The 17,051-nt window shown below is 36.5% G+C and overlaps 1 protein-coding gene across 1 annotated transcript in view; it reads left to right on the plus strand.

Annotated features, from left to right (window-relative positions):
- The window catches only part of LOC126089419 (ankyrin-1-like), a 337,936-nt gene that overhangs the window by 174,847 nt on the left and 146,038 nt on the right, over positions 1-17,051 (plus strand). The window contains exons 5-6 of the mRNA XM_049906908.1: positions 1,747-1,800; positions 8,914-9,222. Coding sequence (XP_049762865.1) covers positions 1,747-1,800; positions 8,914-9,222 — 363 coding nt within the window. The remainder of the gene's footprint in view (positions 1-1,746; positions 1,801-8,913; positions 9,223-17,051) is intronic.

A 17,051-nucleotide genomic window follows, 5' to 3' on the forward strand; every position in this document is an offset into this window, starting at 1 on the left:
CTTGACAAAAATTTAAATTGGAAGGTACACATAGATTACTTAGCAAATAAACTGAACAACTTAGCATTTGCAATGTGTATTTTGTCAGGTGCCACAAACATGGATACCAGAAAGATAGTTTATCACTGCTACTTTGAGTCAGTTATTCGTTATGGCACAATCTTCTGGGGAAATTCAGCAAATGTCACTAGGCTCCTAGTATTACAAAAGAAAGTAATTAGAAACATGTGTGTTGCAAAAAAAATGGGAATCCTGTCGACCACTGTTAAAAAATTTAAAAGTACTATCTATCCCCTCACTTTACATATATGAGATGGTGGTGTTCCTATATAGAAATCAACATACACTAGACAATTTCCGTTTTGACCACAACTACAGCACTCGCCACAGAGATAACTTCAAACTTCCAACACATCGTTTAAAGCTTTATGCCCAAATGCCAGAGTATATGGGGTTAAAAATTTTCAATAAAATAAAAGGCAGTAATATATTTAAAATGGAGATTGGTTCACTGAAAAGATTGCTCTTTACTCTACTGGTGGAAAACTGTTATTATTCTGTCGATGAATTCATTGAGGACAGCTTCACAATCTGAACACAGGGATTGTAATACATTTATTATTTTATGTACATGTGTAGCTGAAACTTAGAAATGTAAAATATAATGTAAACTTTTGTATTTCTCTTAAAAAAGTGAAAAAAGTTTCTTTTGTAAACCTTGACATGTCTCTTGTACATCAAATCAAATGATTTGAAAATTGTATGTAATGAGATGAATAAACCACATAACACATAACATAACATATGAAAATAAGTTATGGAGGCCTACCTTGAGGACAAGAGGAAGATCCACACAAGCGAAACCAATTTCATCAAGACCAGTTTAAGAAGAAACTTGGACAGAAACAAACAGTTATAGAAGACAGAAGAAGAATGGTGAAAAATTGGGGAAAGTAGAGAAGTATCATAAATTTCCCAAGCTGACCTGATACTGAATAAAGGGGATAACTATCATCATTAATGAGTGAAAGTAATTTTGGGACCGTACCCTAAATGCTCTCTTGTCACTTATTTTGTTTTCAGTTTTTAGTTTAAAAGTTCTTCCAAGCTTTTCTGTCTACTCTATCCTCATTTCCTTATGCTTTTCCTCCTCCACTTATCTGAAATAATTGTCCGCTTGTAATGTATGGATATGGATATCGTAAGCTGCAACTATTATTCTGTTATTATTTTCCGTCCAGCTCTTCTCTTCTTGTCCTTATCTTCTTCTTCTTATTCTTCTTTTCATTCTAAGCATTCGTTTTCAAACTTAACAATTGGCATGCACATTAGCTAACACTTTTTCAAGATAGTTTTGCTCTGAGTCACTCTCTTTTTTGTCCTTGCTTGTCATGACTTTTTCTCTAATGTCTTTTTTCACATAGATTACCAATTAATATTGAATCACACAAATAACTACTATAGCTCCTCCACTTCCCACCTTGAAACTGATTTGTTTCAATTCTAGATTTTGATACTGATCCGTACCTCAATTAAAAAACTTTACAGTCTCATTAAGTCCTGTTTGAAATTGCTCTACAAAAAAAATTAAGAGTAGTAACTTCCTGAAACATAATATTTGTTTTCTGCTTAATATGTTTTAGTTTTATGATGTTTTCTGTTTCACTTATCACTTCAGTTATCATGTAAAACTTGATTATAATGTGAAATCTAGAATGTGTAATCTTATATTTCTTTTTATTCCAGCAAGATCCTGTAAGACATGGGGAATGGATTGACCATACAGATTATGTCAGTAAGGTTAGTATGAAACTATTAGAAACAGCAGTAAGTCATTTAGATATTTTACATATGATGTTTATAATGAAAAGTCTATTTTAAATATCTCTATAAATGTTTCTCAATCAAGGGAGAGGAGAAAAATGATGCATAGGGGCAAGACAGGTGCCATTGTCATTATCTGAAATAATAAATTAATTCTCATTTAGTTCTTTAAAATAGAGTGGCCACATTTTAGAAAGAACAGCAGGTCTTGCCGATCTGAAGATGGCTGGCAATGGCCAAAACTAGTTATTATTCCTTGAAACTGTCTGTGGTTGTTCAAGATGAGAAAAGTTGTCAGAAAATCAAGAAGTATATTTATTAGAGGTGCAATTAACAACTCGAGCAATAAAATCAAATCAATATGGAATGTTTTTAGAAGGGATACAGGAAAAGTAACCACTGGGGTAGGTAGTGCTACAATTAAAGAGAATGATACCATTTTAACCAACAGTACACAAGTAGCTACTGTATTTAACAACCATTTCTTAAGTGTAGGTGAAAAAAATTGGTGAGAATAGTTCAAAAGAAAAAGCCAAGCAGTACATGGAAGAGCCAGTTTTGAGAAATCTTAATCAGATTAATTTTCACCTAACAATCTCTTGTGAAATAAGGAAAATCATTAAATCTTTGAAAAAGAAATGTTCTGTTTGAATGGATGACATCTCTAACAAAATATTAAAACAATGTGAAGCAGTTTCAGCTGGTGTTCTGTCACATTTCTAATGCATCACTAACTCAAGATATTTTCCCAGCCAGTTTAAAAGATGCCACTGTCAAGCCTCCCTGTGAAAAAGGGGACATCACAGATGTCAATAATTACCAGTCAGGATCCTTGCTTTCAGAATTTTCGAAAATCATTGAGAAAGTAATGTACTCAAGAGTGGTTAGCCATCTCAACAGTAATGGGATACTTAGTAAATCACAGTTTGGATTTCAATAGTGCTGTGCCACTGAGACAGCAATATGCAATTTCACTGCCCACATAATAGAGTCTTTAAATAGTAAAATGTCACCAATAGGAATTTTCTGTGACTTATCCAAAGGATTTGACTGTGTGAACCCTGACATTATGTTACAGAAATTACAATTCTATAGTATAAATGGAACAGCATAAGAGTAGTTGAAGTCATGTCTACAGAACAAGAAGCAAAAAGTTTCTTTATATGGTTTAAGTGATTTAAGGAAGTTTCCCACATCATCTAACTGGGGTGAAATTACATTAGGTGCTCCACAGGAATCAATCTTGAGTTCCCTTCTGTTCTTGATATATGTGAATGACCTTCCTCCTTATCTGAATCAAGAAGTTAAACTGACACTGTTTGCTGATGATACAACTGTCGCAATTAATCCAGTAAAGAAACTCCAATAGAAAATGAAACAAGTAATGTCTTTGGAAAAGTTATTAATTGGTTTTCTGCAAAAGGGCTTGCTCTGAAGTTTGAAAAAACATAGTACATCCAGTTTTCTAGTGCAAGGAACATCAACAGAAGTCAGTAGTCAGGGTAGAGCATACTCAGTTTTTGGGTGTATATGTAGGTGAGAATCTCAATTGGGAAATTCATATTTTGGATCTCCTAAAGCGACTTGGTTCAGCAACTTTTCCGATCAGAATAATTGCTAATTTTGAGGCCATAGAAATTAGTAATATAACCTACTTTGCATACTTTCTCTCTCTGATGTCATACAGGATAATATTTTGGGGTAATTCAACACTTAGGCAAAAAGTATTCACTGCTCAAAAGAAAGTGGTGGTTAGAATAATGTTTGGAGCTCATAGCTGCACACCTTGTAGGCATCTGTTTAAAAGGTTAGGAATTCTTACAACACCCCCATAGTACATTTACTCAGTAATGAAATTTGTTCTCAACAACATGGACCAGTTTAAAAATAGCAGTGACATTCATGATTATTATACCAGAAGAAAGAAAGACCTACACTATTCTCTACTTAACCTATCTTTGGCTCAGAAAGGTGTAAAATATGCTGCTGTGAAACTTTTCAATAAATTACCAGGTGAAATAAAATGTCTGACAGACAATAGTAATAATTTAAAAAATAAATTGAAATCATATCTCCTTGACAACTCCTTCTATACTACAGATGAATTCCTGAATAGGAATAAATAATTCCATAGGTACAATATGACATTTAAGGGAATGGGGTAGGTAATAATATTAATAATAATAATAATAATAATAATAAAAATAAAAACATGATTCATGTGCGCATCTATTTTACACTTGACATGTTCCACAGCATATGAGACTGATCAATGGAACATGTAACTAACTAACTAACGAGAAGAAATTGTTTTCAAAACAAGAGACAGTACATGTTTGTCAGTAGAGCTCTAAACTTGGTTTCATTATGTGATGCTCCTATGGTTTCTGGAAGGGTGATTAAAACAGTTCACTGTGTTGTATGCATTCCATGGATTGTGAGTATTGTCTCTCCAAATTCCAGCTATACCTGGCAACAGAGACAGATGAAGTTTCATGAGCATATGCTGTACTAAATTCTTCTGCTGAGGATGGTGATAGTATCAAGGAAATTTTGTGAAAGTAATTAAAAACTTTTTTCATTCATTAGGAGCCCACCATCATAGCCTGGGGTAAATAGTGTCTGCAACACTTGGATTTGCTGTTCAGCAGTCTCTCTCTCACAGCTACAAATCATTGATTCAGCCAACACTGCACCTCATTGTTCACACTAAAATCTGCTCTAATACTTACTTTGTACATTACTATTATAAAGAGGTTAGATTGCTGCTCTCTGTATAGACATAGCAGATGGGCACAACAACAAGATTGCTATACATTTGAGCTTTCAGCCAAAAGGCTTTCTTCTAAAGTAGAAACACACACACAGATTCACACAATTACAGATCATATATACATGACCACTGTTTTTGGTTGCTGAGGCTGGACTGCCTACAGCAATGGTGCCCAATGGAGAAGCAATGTGTGCATGTGAGGGTAAGGAGGAAGGAGGGTGTGGGGGGGGGGGTCACAAGAGGAGGGAGGGATAGCAGGGTAGGGATGGGGGAAGGCATAGTGCTGCTTGTGGAAGCGTGCAGGGACTTTGTGGAGACAGGGTAGGGCTGATAGTGCAGTTGGAAAGTTTGAGGGAGGAGAAGGGGTGGGAGATGGGGGAATGGAAAGGGAGAGAAGTTGAGGGGAAAGACGTATGGGGAAGGAGATAGGTAGGTGAAGGACAGGGACTAGTGAAGGTTGAGGCCAGGGGGTTATGGGAATGTAGGAAATACTGCAGGGTGAATTTCCACCTGTGATATTCACAAAAGCTGTGTTGGTTGGAAGGACCCTGATGGCATATGCTGTAAAGCAGTTATTGGAATGAAACACATTGTGCTGTGCAGCATGTTCAGCAACTGGATGGTCCCACTGTTTCTCTGTGACAGTTTGTCGGTGGCCATCCATGTGGACAGAATGAGAATGTCATCTAAATATAACAGAAGGGCAGCTCGAAAAAGATACTATGAGCTGCATTTTTAGGCTGCACAGCATAAAGAAATATTCAAACAGGCAAAACAGTGTAATGACAGCCATCTTCTGAATATACTCTGCATGGGTGAGTATTTGGTGATAATCCTGTTTACAGTCTAAGATACTAAAGACAAATGTGCCAGTGATATAGTGGGTAAAGTCCTGTATGTTGAGTATTGGGTAACTGTCAATGATAGTACATGTTTTAGCGATTCTATAACTGACATGTAAGAGCATAGTATCATTGTTTTTTGTGCTAGTTTGTGAGTGAAGCCCATGGGCTTCTAAAAGTTCCTTGACTGTATTTTTTGCCATGCAAAGTTTATTGGTTGGTGGCTGTTGTGGTCTGTGCTGAACTGGGACTCTGGTATGGTAAGAATTTGGTGCACTGTACCATTTGTGATTGCACATAGGGAGAAGGTCACACATAGAGGGGCTTTGGGAGGTTTCAGATGCAGAGTGGGTATGGGAGAAATGGACTGCTCATGCACAAGAAGCACGTTACTGACTTCGTTGGTATGTGAAGGTAGTATAGGCAGTGGTGCTTGCTGCAAGTTGGGCAGAGGTGTGGCGAGGTTGTGTGATGCCTGCATAGTGCTGTCATTATCGATGGATGGAGTTTGTCACAGGTTGTAAAGACAAAGATGTGCTGCAGTGAGCTCATTGGATGTCATTTGTATCCCCTATTGAAACATGTTGTTGTCCGTCTGGAAGTGGAGTGATTCTAAGCATTCTTCAACATAACAGAATTGCTTCTGTGGAATTTGTTTAAGTGTGGTGACACAGTCAAGGAGACAGCAGTAATGTTTATCAGTAATGATACTGTGTCATTCATTGTTAGAGATGTTCAGGCATGTGCTGCTTCTGAGGGAGATCGTGGCTGATGACACCAGCGACTTCGTGGTCAGTATCATATTAGATGCCCATGACTTTGGCTCAGTCAGGTAGGAGCTTGTAATGTCAGAGAAAATATGCTCTGAGGATGGGTTCAGTAACTTCTGAAATTTGAAAATTCCCTTGAGGCCATTTTGAATACAACATTCAAGGTGCATGTTTTGAAGCCATAAACAGTAATGGTCAAATTTTTCATTGCATGAAGTTGAATGGCTGTTGATCCATAGGTTGCGGTGTTGCCAGTCAGGGGTGCCCCACTAATTTCTGAGCCAGAGTTGAATTAGGTCAGGGATGTAGAGTCTGTTGGTATTCCTTGTAGGTGGAGCTTGTGCTGAATCCTCAATGCACAAAATGAGGTGACTTGTGTGGGTGTCACACCTCAGTGGGCCTGTTGCTTACCATGTGAATTTTTTGGGTGGTCACAGGACAGACAACAGTTATGTACGGCATCACTGAATTGTGTGTGGTACTAGTTGTAGTGCAGTGCAGTACCCAGCAGAGCATCATTGCCAGTTGTTGTTGTGTTGTCTCAACTGGATAGAGCACACTGTTCTGGGCAGAAGCTGTGACATTGCAGTTGGCAGCCGTCTAGTGAAGTTGAGTCAGCTCAGTGAGGGCAGAAAGTGGCATGCAGCAAGGCTTGTGCTGGTGGCTTTGCATGGTGGCTTTGTTACTAGCTAAATTCATGCATGCCTGTGTCGCATAACAGCAAAAATTCTGTCTGTCAATGTAAGTTTATGATCAAATGGCTCCCATTCATTGCTGATTGTGGCAACTTGAAGATGGGGTAGGAGCTTTGCTACCTACAACAGCCAGAATGTGCAGTCAGGTTGACTGAAGTTTGAAGCTGCCACCATAGTTGAGACAGCTTGTTGTTCATGAAATATTCATTGTATATTACATGTTGTAATTGTTCTTCCATTGTCCTGGTAAAACATTGTAGCAGTTTGATTGTCCAGTTGAATACACCTTTTTTTTGCCGTTGGCACCAAGATGATGTTGCTAATCATGTCATTGAGTTCCTCCAGGTTGGCAGAAGAGTTATGAATTTAGTTGTGTGTTTGTGATATTATAGTTGGCAAGGATGCTGTCCACTTACGCAAACCATATGAAAGGCTGATCCGATGGAAATTGTAGAAGCTTTGGCTGAAAACCAAATCATGAAAGGTTGAAATCATTGGTTGGGTGTACCTGTTGCCATGGAGGCATGTGCAGCAATAGTGCAGTTGAACATCCCATTGCTGCATCCAAGGCGATTGGTAGCACAAGCAAACTGTCTGAATGCTTGGGCAGCTATGGCAGCACTGGTTCAAAATTTGGCTGACATGGCATGGTAGAATCATTGGTCACCGTAGGTGCTTGTGAATATGAAAGATGGTGAGGTAATTGGTTAGTATGTGCCACATGTGAAGGGATGATGGTGGCAAGGTTGCACAATAAGAATTTTGTAGGACACCATTATTTGGCATTGACGTTGTTTCTTGATTTGTTGCACAAGCGAGTGTCACCATCATTTTTTACTAGAAAACTTCATTAAAAGGTTGGATTCAGAGCACGGGGTGACATAGCATTGCACACATGGATGAACATTGTGAATTGTGACACACAGTGGTTGCATGTTGGCTGCACTGCTGTTGTGCAGTATCCAGTCGAGGACATATGTGGTTCAAATGGCTCTGAGCACTATGGGACTTAACATCTGTGGTCATCAGTCCCCTAGAACTTAGAACTACTTAAACCTAACTAACCTAAGGAGATCACACACATCCATGCCCGTCGCAGGATTCGAACCTGCGACCGTAGTGGTCACGTGGTTCCAGACTGAAGTGCCTAGAACCGCACGGCCACACCGGCCGCCCGAGGACATATATGCCACAATTTGTGGTCATTGTGGGTCACCAATGTAGTCCTGTACAATACAGGGAACAGTACGATAGGGACACAATAGTGTGTGATGGAGAAACAGCACTTTATTTTCCACAGTTGATGTGCAGTGGCAAGACATGTCCGTGTTACAACAAGGCATAGACCATAATGTCTCCCCGCATGACAGGGTCAGAAACTATACACTGTGAGGTGGGGTCACTTATCACCTGTTATTTTGTTTGGAGTTCCCACAAACTTCACAAGCTGTTCTTTATCACAGTCACAGCATGACTGACACATTTGGCATCAAGGAAGGGTAATACAGACCATGTGTATTGTTCCAGGAGCTTTCCAAGTACCTAGGGGACTTCCATTTTCAAGTTTTACCATCATTTCAGTTTAATACATATATTTTAAAGTGTATATTCTTTCTCATTGCTATACATAACATGGTTGCTAGTATGAGCACTCCATATTATGAAAATGACAGTATTGTAAAAGTAGTTTTACATCCAAAGTCATGAATTCAATATCGTAAAAATGAAAATAAGTTCAAACACGGCCAAAAACCAGGTGTTATCATAGGTTTCTGTAGTTGAGAGACATTCCATCAGGTCACAATTTATTACAAACTTTCAGACTAAACAAATGAAATGACATAAAATATCAATCTTTGCCCCCGGAATTTGGATGGGCCAGAAAATGCTAATAAAAGTGAGCCAGCAATCTGATTTTGGACTTTTGTAAATAGTTTGAATATTTATTTTAAAAATAATTTGTAAAATCATGTTGCATGATATCTAATGTTGCATTCTGACTTTTTCAGGCTCTCAAGCTTATTGTAGGTGCTGGAGCAGACCCTACAGCAAAAGATGTTGTTGGTAGAACAGCACTCCACAGAGCACTTGGATGTAAGGAGAATTTTCAGTACCTTCAGAAAATACATCCTAATTTCAAGGATGGTCTTGATAAAAAGGGACAATCAGCCATAATGAGAGCCATTTCTGCATTTCGATACCACTATGATATGCCCCATGTGATAAAACTGCTAGTGCAGGGAGGTGCAGATGTCAATTTATGTGACCGAGATGGAAAGACAGCTTTGTGCCTGGCTATAGAGAAAGATGCTTTCTGGGTGAGACTATATTTTTAAAGCACTATTTATATCATTTGGTATGATATCCACAGGAAGAGATGAAAAACTGTGACCGATCTCTAAGATAGAGCTTGTTTTGTTACTCTGATTTTGTTGATAGCATTTACCATAAGTCATTATATAAATGTAGTAAGTAAATACATGTTATAATAAAATGGGTATTTGTCAAGTAAGGTATGTGGAATTGTTATTATTGGATTAATGAAAGGTGACAGATTGGTGACTATCGCAAGTTGAAATTTCTTTTCTCATTCTTTTTGCCTGTTGTAAAAGTATACATTCTTCTGTAGCTTGTTTAAGCATTTTTGAGCACCAGAATATCCACAACTTTCATGAGTGTACATCATAAGTTTGTCAATATACTATTTGGGCCAACACAGTCTGCATTGCTCTGAGTCAAAATTTGTTCTTCTAAATGGAATTCACTAGTATATTTTGTAACATTGGTTAACTTCCTCATAACTCCTTTTCCCAAAGTTACTTTTCACTAGTTTCCCATTATCCTCACAATTCTGCTTTCTGCAAATGTAATTACAGATGTTCTGAATTACTTTCTTGTATTTAATCCCTTTCAAATACACAATCCAGTACTCTTTGTCTTTCTCTTCCTCATGTTAGTTTCATACATCCCTATTGGCACTAAGACATTGTATCTGCAATTAGATTTTCAGATCCCATTACATAATTTCATAGTCAGTAGTTTTAAGAACTTGGCTGATCTTGTTAATGTGCTGTGATACAATTTGCACTCCTTATGGCCTTGTGCTTTGAAGACACAATAGTTATATGCCTTGACAAGTAGTTTCTAAATTTGGAAATGCTAAGTGTACAGCTAACAGATCCTTCTTGGTTAGTATGTAGATTATTTCATGTTTTTGGAGGGTCCTACTCATAAAAGCAATTGTCTAGTGTTTATGTTCCCCATTCCATAATCACTAGCATCATATGATACACAAAATGATAAGAGTAACTCTGCTCTCTACGTAATGTTGCAGTTACACAGAGCACTTTTTATAGCATCAAAAGATTCCTAACATTCTTTGTCCCATGACCAAATGAAATTATTTTTTTTTATAAATTATGCAGGCATGGTGCATTTATGCTCTGAAATTAAGGTACTTCTTATAATATCCACATATTCCAAAATATGATTTCAATTGTACCTTATTTTTGGTGTCTGGAAACTGAGTACTGACTTTAACCTTATCAAAATCCAGAAGTTTACCTCTCTTGGGAACACAACATCCCAAAAATTTCAGGTCATAAATGACAAATTTACATTTTCTGATTTTAATGTCATCCCTCCTGATCTCAATTTGTCAAACACTCCTTTTAGTAACAAACAATGTTCATCACACTTATGACTGCAAAGCAAAATGTCATCAACAGAAACTTAATTTAGAAGGCAGTTCCTAATCTAAAACATGATGCAAAGCTCAGATAAATTTAGCTACAGAAACATTTAAACCAAATGGTAAATGCAATACTTGTAAAATTTACCACTGTATAAAAATGATGTGTATTTCTGAGATTCTGGAGCAAGTGCAACCTGATAGAGGTCCAGACATTAAACCTAAGCTTGACATCAATCTAATATGCTCTAACTTATGTGATAACTCATTTGCATCCCCAGGACGATCAATTTCTCAAATTTGTTCAGATGTCTAGAGTCTAAAACAAATCTAGCACATCCAGCACGTTTTCCTGCTACTACTAGAAGGTTATTATAATTGTTGCTGTTTCTCTCAAATATACCATAAATTTCTATCTTTTGCAACTCATTTTCAACAACTGTTCTCCTTGCTTTTGGTACATTATATGGTGTTATAAAAACTGCTCGTAAGGTTTAAGTTGTAGTACACATTCAAAATTCTTTAAACTTTCTACTCTATTGCTGAACACATCCCCATACTTCCATCACAAACCCTTTAACTCATTTTTTTCATCATTCAGACACACATTTTTCATTGACTCCTCTTCTTCATCTTCCAGTTTCTTGACTGTTCTCTACTAAATAACATTCATCTCTCACAAATGACAAGTTGTTCATGCTTTCACAACCATATTTCTTTCCCTTCTTCTAGAATTTCATTTGGATTATGTTTTCTTTCTTGTTTGAACATATAACTATCTTTCTCTTTCAGTTCAAGAGCTGTACTAATCTATTTCCAAAATAAAATCTTCACTGTTTCTGGAAGTATCCCACCTTACTATGTATACAGCTACATCTACATTTACATCACTAATCTGCAATTCTCATTCAAGTGTCTGATAGAGGGTCCAACAACTAATTTTCAAACTATTTCTGTACTTTTTCATTCTTGAAGAGGGCATAGTTAAAACACACTCTAAAATCTTTTTATATGCACACTTATTTCCATTATTTTATTATGATGGTCATTTTCCTCTAATTGGTGGATCTCAGCAAAATATTTTTGAATTTGGAGGAGAAAGTTGGAAATTGAAATTTCATGAAAAGATGTCACCACAACAAAAAAGTCTTCATTTTAATTATATCCACCACAGCTCTTGTATCATATCCTTGACACTCTCTCCCCTTCTTTGAATCTTTTTGATGTCCTCCATCAGTTCTGTCTGATAAGAATTACGTACCACAGAGAATACTCTTGCAAAGAACAGACAAGCATAGTGTAGACTATCCATTTATTTAATTTTGTATTTTGTTATAGTTTATTGATCCAAGAAATCACAATATTATACAGTTTGTACAATGATAATGGACCGGTCATGTATAAATTTTTACAGTGTAACTGGATAGATAAAAAATCTACTCACCAAATGGCAGCAGGAGAACATACATATAAAGATATTTAAAGGTATAAATATAAACTATGATACATTAAATTTAAATAATTGATTATTTTTGTTGATACACATTTTCACAATTTATTTTTTACAATTTTCATTTGTCTGTTCATTATTACAAGAATGTAACAGACATCTCATAGTACTTTCACTTGTTAGGTGGGTTGTAAATTCTTTTAAGAATATGATGAAATCCAATGGAAGGTGGTGGGAAAAAAAGGAATAAATACAGACCATTGCTTTACATACTTTAAGGAAGAATGCATATTCACCTTATTGAATGAAGTCTCTGTGAAGTGAATGACCAGTAGAGTCTCCTCTTTATACTGTTGATCATATAAATGTGCATTTCTTAATGGATTGCTGCTGCCATGTGTGCTTACTGATGATAGTTCATGCACAGCACATTTCACCACTGCTATCTCCAGTTGCAGGGCTTTGACCCAAGTACATATTTGCTCACATCACTGCAGGATGTCATGCTTTAACTCAATCTTAATCTGCATCAAATCATTTTTCACTAAAACATTAGAGGCACTGTACTCACCCACCCTCCTTGACTCATGCTTTGTGCAACAGGATATAATTTGGTGTTGAGCAATTCATTAATTTGTAGCTCTTGTGTCCTCAACCAGGACAAAAAGTCATTCACAGATTCCTTGCACTGTTCAATAAAATTTCTTCTGAGCTTATCCTCTAGCTCCACAACTAAATTCTAAAATCAAATTGTGAGCTGTTGAACTAATGTTTCCATTTTAGTTTTCACCATTTTAGTGAGCTCACATCACTTGATAATTGTGGTATCATGTCTGGTACAACTTTATACACATCTTTTAATGATGTAATTTCAGAACATATTGCCAAGAAATTCATGGTGATCTGATTGGAATGTTCTTTCACAACCTGACCAAGCACTGATTTGATTTGATCCAATTGTTCTTTTGAAACTTTATGAAAATTCTCTTCCATCCACATCTGTAAACCGTGTGCTGAATGGTCACTCTTCATCATAGTCTCTAACTTCTGATATAGCATTGTGAATGGATCTGCTATTGTAAATGTTTGGAGAACTGTTTTTATTGTGGGTGGATGTACTTGCACATCTGTCTCAATGGTGGCCATGTCTACATTTTCAATGGTTGACTCTCCCACATTGCCATTTTCAACATTTTCCTAATTTTGTATTTCATCTGCATGATCAACATTTTGTACTCAGCCAGTTTTTGTCCTGATGCAGTTAGTAATTTTGAGAAATAATATTATTCACTTCACTTGCATTTGCATACATATAAGTAATGCGGTTAGCAACACCGAAATTTTTCCTGAACTTTCATGAAGAAGCATGCAACTAGTCAAGACAACATTACATCAACATTTTAACTTAGCATTGTACAGTAGTGGCTGTCATAATGCCACAATCCTTGAGAATCTAACAATTACCATAATTAAAATTTTTAGAATTGCCAGTTAAAAAATTAATGATGTATGTGTTACATATACCCTGCTGAACCGCAAGGTCCATGACATCTGCTGGCAAGCGATAAAACAAAGACATACTTACTGTGTATTTTTGGTGTGATGACCAGAGTAATTTAGTAGTAATGCCACATAATTTTCCTTTTCTTTCAGTAAATGTAAATAAATATTCCTGATTTTGTTCCTTCCTTCTCATTGTGGTTTATATCTTTTTATGGCAACAGGTAAAAGACAGAGAAACATTTAATTTAAGAAAAAATATGCTTTGCATGAATAAGAGTTACAAAAGCAATGGCACTATGTGGTTAGAAATTTAACACAGATCAATATATGTATTCAATCTTTTTAGACTACTCAGTCACTATTGTTTTAGATTTTTGTGCTATTGACGATTATATATCTTCGACAAATCAGGCTCTTGTAGCTTTTGAGCACTGTCTTTGTTTGATGTCTCATTGACTGTAAAATACTATTGTGACTTCGATGTGAAAGATAGTAATGAATATTCAACCAAGCTTTGTGAAAATAGATCTGTAGGTCCAACACATTAGCAATAAAATATTTAAATGACATGACATGATAAACATTTAGTCGCTTTGCCTTCAAAGAATTTGAGCACAATTTCCTGTTATATCCATCTCTAATGAATAAATTCATCAACCAATTCAGTATTGTGATATCAAAGGGTTAGATACCATAACCAGCAGACATCGGTACTTGAGAATGAATAAATTATTATTCCATAAAAGTGTAAAACACAAGATTTAGCCACATTGCCTCTTTCTACGTCAACAGCAAAAACAGAAATAAGCCACAGGAATATGAAGTGTCTGCTTCCTTAAAAAATCATTTGTTTCTTCAAGTAAAATTAATGTAGCTTTTCCATAGACATCAATTCTACCTTTCATGTAGACAGTCTCTGAATTTTCTTTAATCCTGTTAATTAAACATTTACATTATATGCTAGGTCTAATACCCTCATGCTCATAAATTATGATGGAGTATTATAATCTGGTGCAGCAGTCTATAAGAGTTTGCCAAAGATATGTCAGGCTAAAAAGTGAAAAGCAACATAGGAGAAGAATCAGTACATTTATTTACCATTGACAGCAGAATAGACATTGCCTTTTATATGTTATTACAAACATATATAATTACAGATGTACTGTAATTACAAACCTACAGTATTGTATATATATATAATCATACACATTGAAAAACAGAGTAACAGCATAAATTACAAGCCCCACCTTGTACAATGTACAAGGGCATTTCAAAAAGTAAAGATACAATGGCTCGCAGTCCTTAAATAGAACATTTATTTAGAAAACATCACTTACATCCTATTAATGGGATTATTTCTTATTTTTCGACATAATCACCCTGTTATCCAAACATTTGTTAAGTCGGTGCACAAGCTTTTGTATCCCACAGTCATAGAAGGTTGCTGCCTGTTGTCGGAACCACATTTCAACTTCATCTTAGATCTCTTCATCATCGTGGAATGATTTTCCACCAGGATGTGACTTAAGGTAACGGAAGACATGGAAGTCGGTGGGCGCAAGGTCCAGGCTGTATGGCAGATGGACTAATACGTCGCATTTGAATTGTTGGAGTAGTGTTTTGGTTATGAGCACTGTGTGTGGCCAAGCATTGTCATGAAGCTAGTGGACTCCACTTGTCAGCATTCCCCTGCATTTATTTTGAATTGCCCTTCGAAGACATTTCAAAGTCTGGCAATATGCAGCAGCATTAATTGTCATTCCAGGAGGCATAAATTCCAACAGAAGAATGCCTTGTCTGTCCCAAAAAACAGAATCCATGATTATCTTTGCTGAAATCGATGTTTTGCATTTCTTGGCTTTTAGTGAATTCGAATGGTACCATTGCATTGATTGTTGCTTGGATTCAGGTGTATGGTGATAAACCCACGTCTCATAACCTGTCACAATATGATCAAGGAACTCATCACCTGCTTCAGCATAGCATGTGAGGAAGTCGAGTGCAAAGCCCATCCTTTCTTTTTGTGTTCCTCCGTTAAGAGTTTTGGAACTCAGCGCGCACACAATTTCCTGTACCCTAACTTGATAGTTACAACGTCATAAAGAGTTGCCTTTGACACGTCCGGTATGATCTGATGCAATTCTTTCAATGTGAGACGTCTATTCGCACGAATTGCTTCCTCTGTTCTCCAAAGAAGGGCATCAGAGATGGCTGACCTGTTATTTGTTGGTCATGAACATCGATCCTATCTTCAGAGAAATGACATCACCATTTCATTACATTTTGTTGATTCATAATGTTCCCATAAACAAAAACAATCTCTTTGTGAATATTCGCTGGTTGCTGACCTTTTCCATGAAGAAAACATATGATGGAGCGCACTTTGCATTTCGCGGGATTCTGAATCGGTGCAGCCATCTTAAACACGACCTACTCCAACCAGAAGTAACGTTCAACTGTCGAATGACCATGAGGAGAAAGCTAACAGTTCAAGGTTAACACCAGTGTTGCTAACTTGCTCGCCAAAACTCTTCTGTTCCTCTGGTGTATGGTGTATCTGTACTTTCCAAAATACCCTTGTATCATTACATTTGGATTCAGTTATGTGAATTTTACTTAATTGTAATCTTAGTATTGTATGGGTTTTGAAAGCTTCAGACATGTAACAGCATTCTGTGTTAAGTTACTTAAAGTATTTTTTTTTAAATATTAGACTAAAACACTATCTGAATAGGCTAAAAGGAGGAGCACTGGCTTTTTTTACTGTAACTGTTTTTGTCCTAATATACATATAAATGTATAAAGTACTCTAACCATAATTCCTTAACTGTCGTTGTGAGTCAATTCACACTCATCATGTGAGAGTCACTCCAAAACAAATTCACAATATTTTTTTAAACATCCAATTTATTTTCCATGTCTTTGATATTTTTAACATCCTGGAACAAAGGGCTATATAGTGGCATGGTAGAAGTCAGGAGCAGCACATTTGAGTTACTATTTAGCAGCCTTCATAGCATCTTCAAATCTTTTCCTGCTTCTCCTAGTCCCACTCAGATTGCCAATTCAGTCACTATTATGCATTTGTCAGCCAAAATCATATTGTGAATATGCTACACATTCTCAGGAATCTGTGCAGTGCTTGGTCTGCTATCATGCAGGATTTCTTGAAAATTCACCAGATAATCAGCTTGTCCAATGACTAATAGTACTGGAGTCAACAGCATCGTCAATGTAAAGTTCTGCAGCCACTTATGAATGTTTGTCACTGTCTTGTTTTTACAACACAAACAAACATAAAATGCAGCTGCTACCTCAATGGAAAGCTGTGATAACATGTCTGGGAAAACATGTTGAATTAAATTTGAATACAGGTGGGAAGAATTTTTCTATGACCTCTGTGATTAGCAAGGATGCAGATCAAAATTTTAAGAATGTAGGAAAAGACAGATTGCTACTTTCTGCATTCTGGCCCTAGCTGCTGGAGTTGGTGGGAGAGGTGT

The sequence above is a fragment of the Schistocerca cancellata genome, chromosome 1, assembly GCF_023864275.1.
Source record: "Schistocerca cancellata isolate TAMUIC-IGC-003103 chromosome 1, iqSchCanc2.1, whole genome shotgun sequence".
NCBI lineage: Eukaryota > Metazoa > Arthropoda > Insecta > Orthoptera > Acrididae > Schistocerca > Schistocerca cancellata.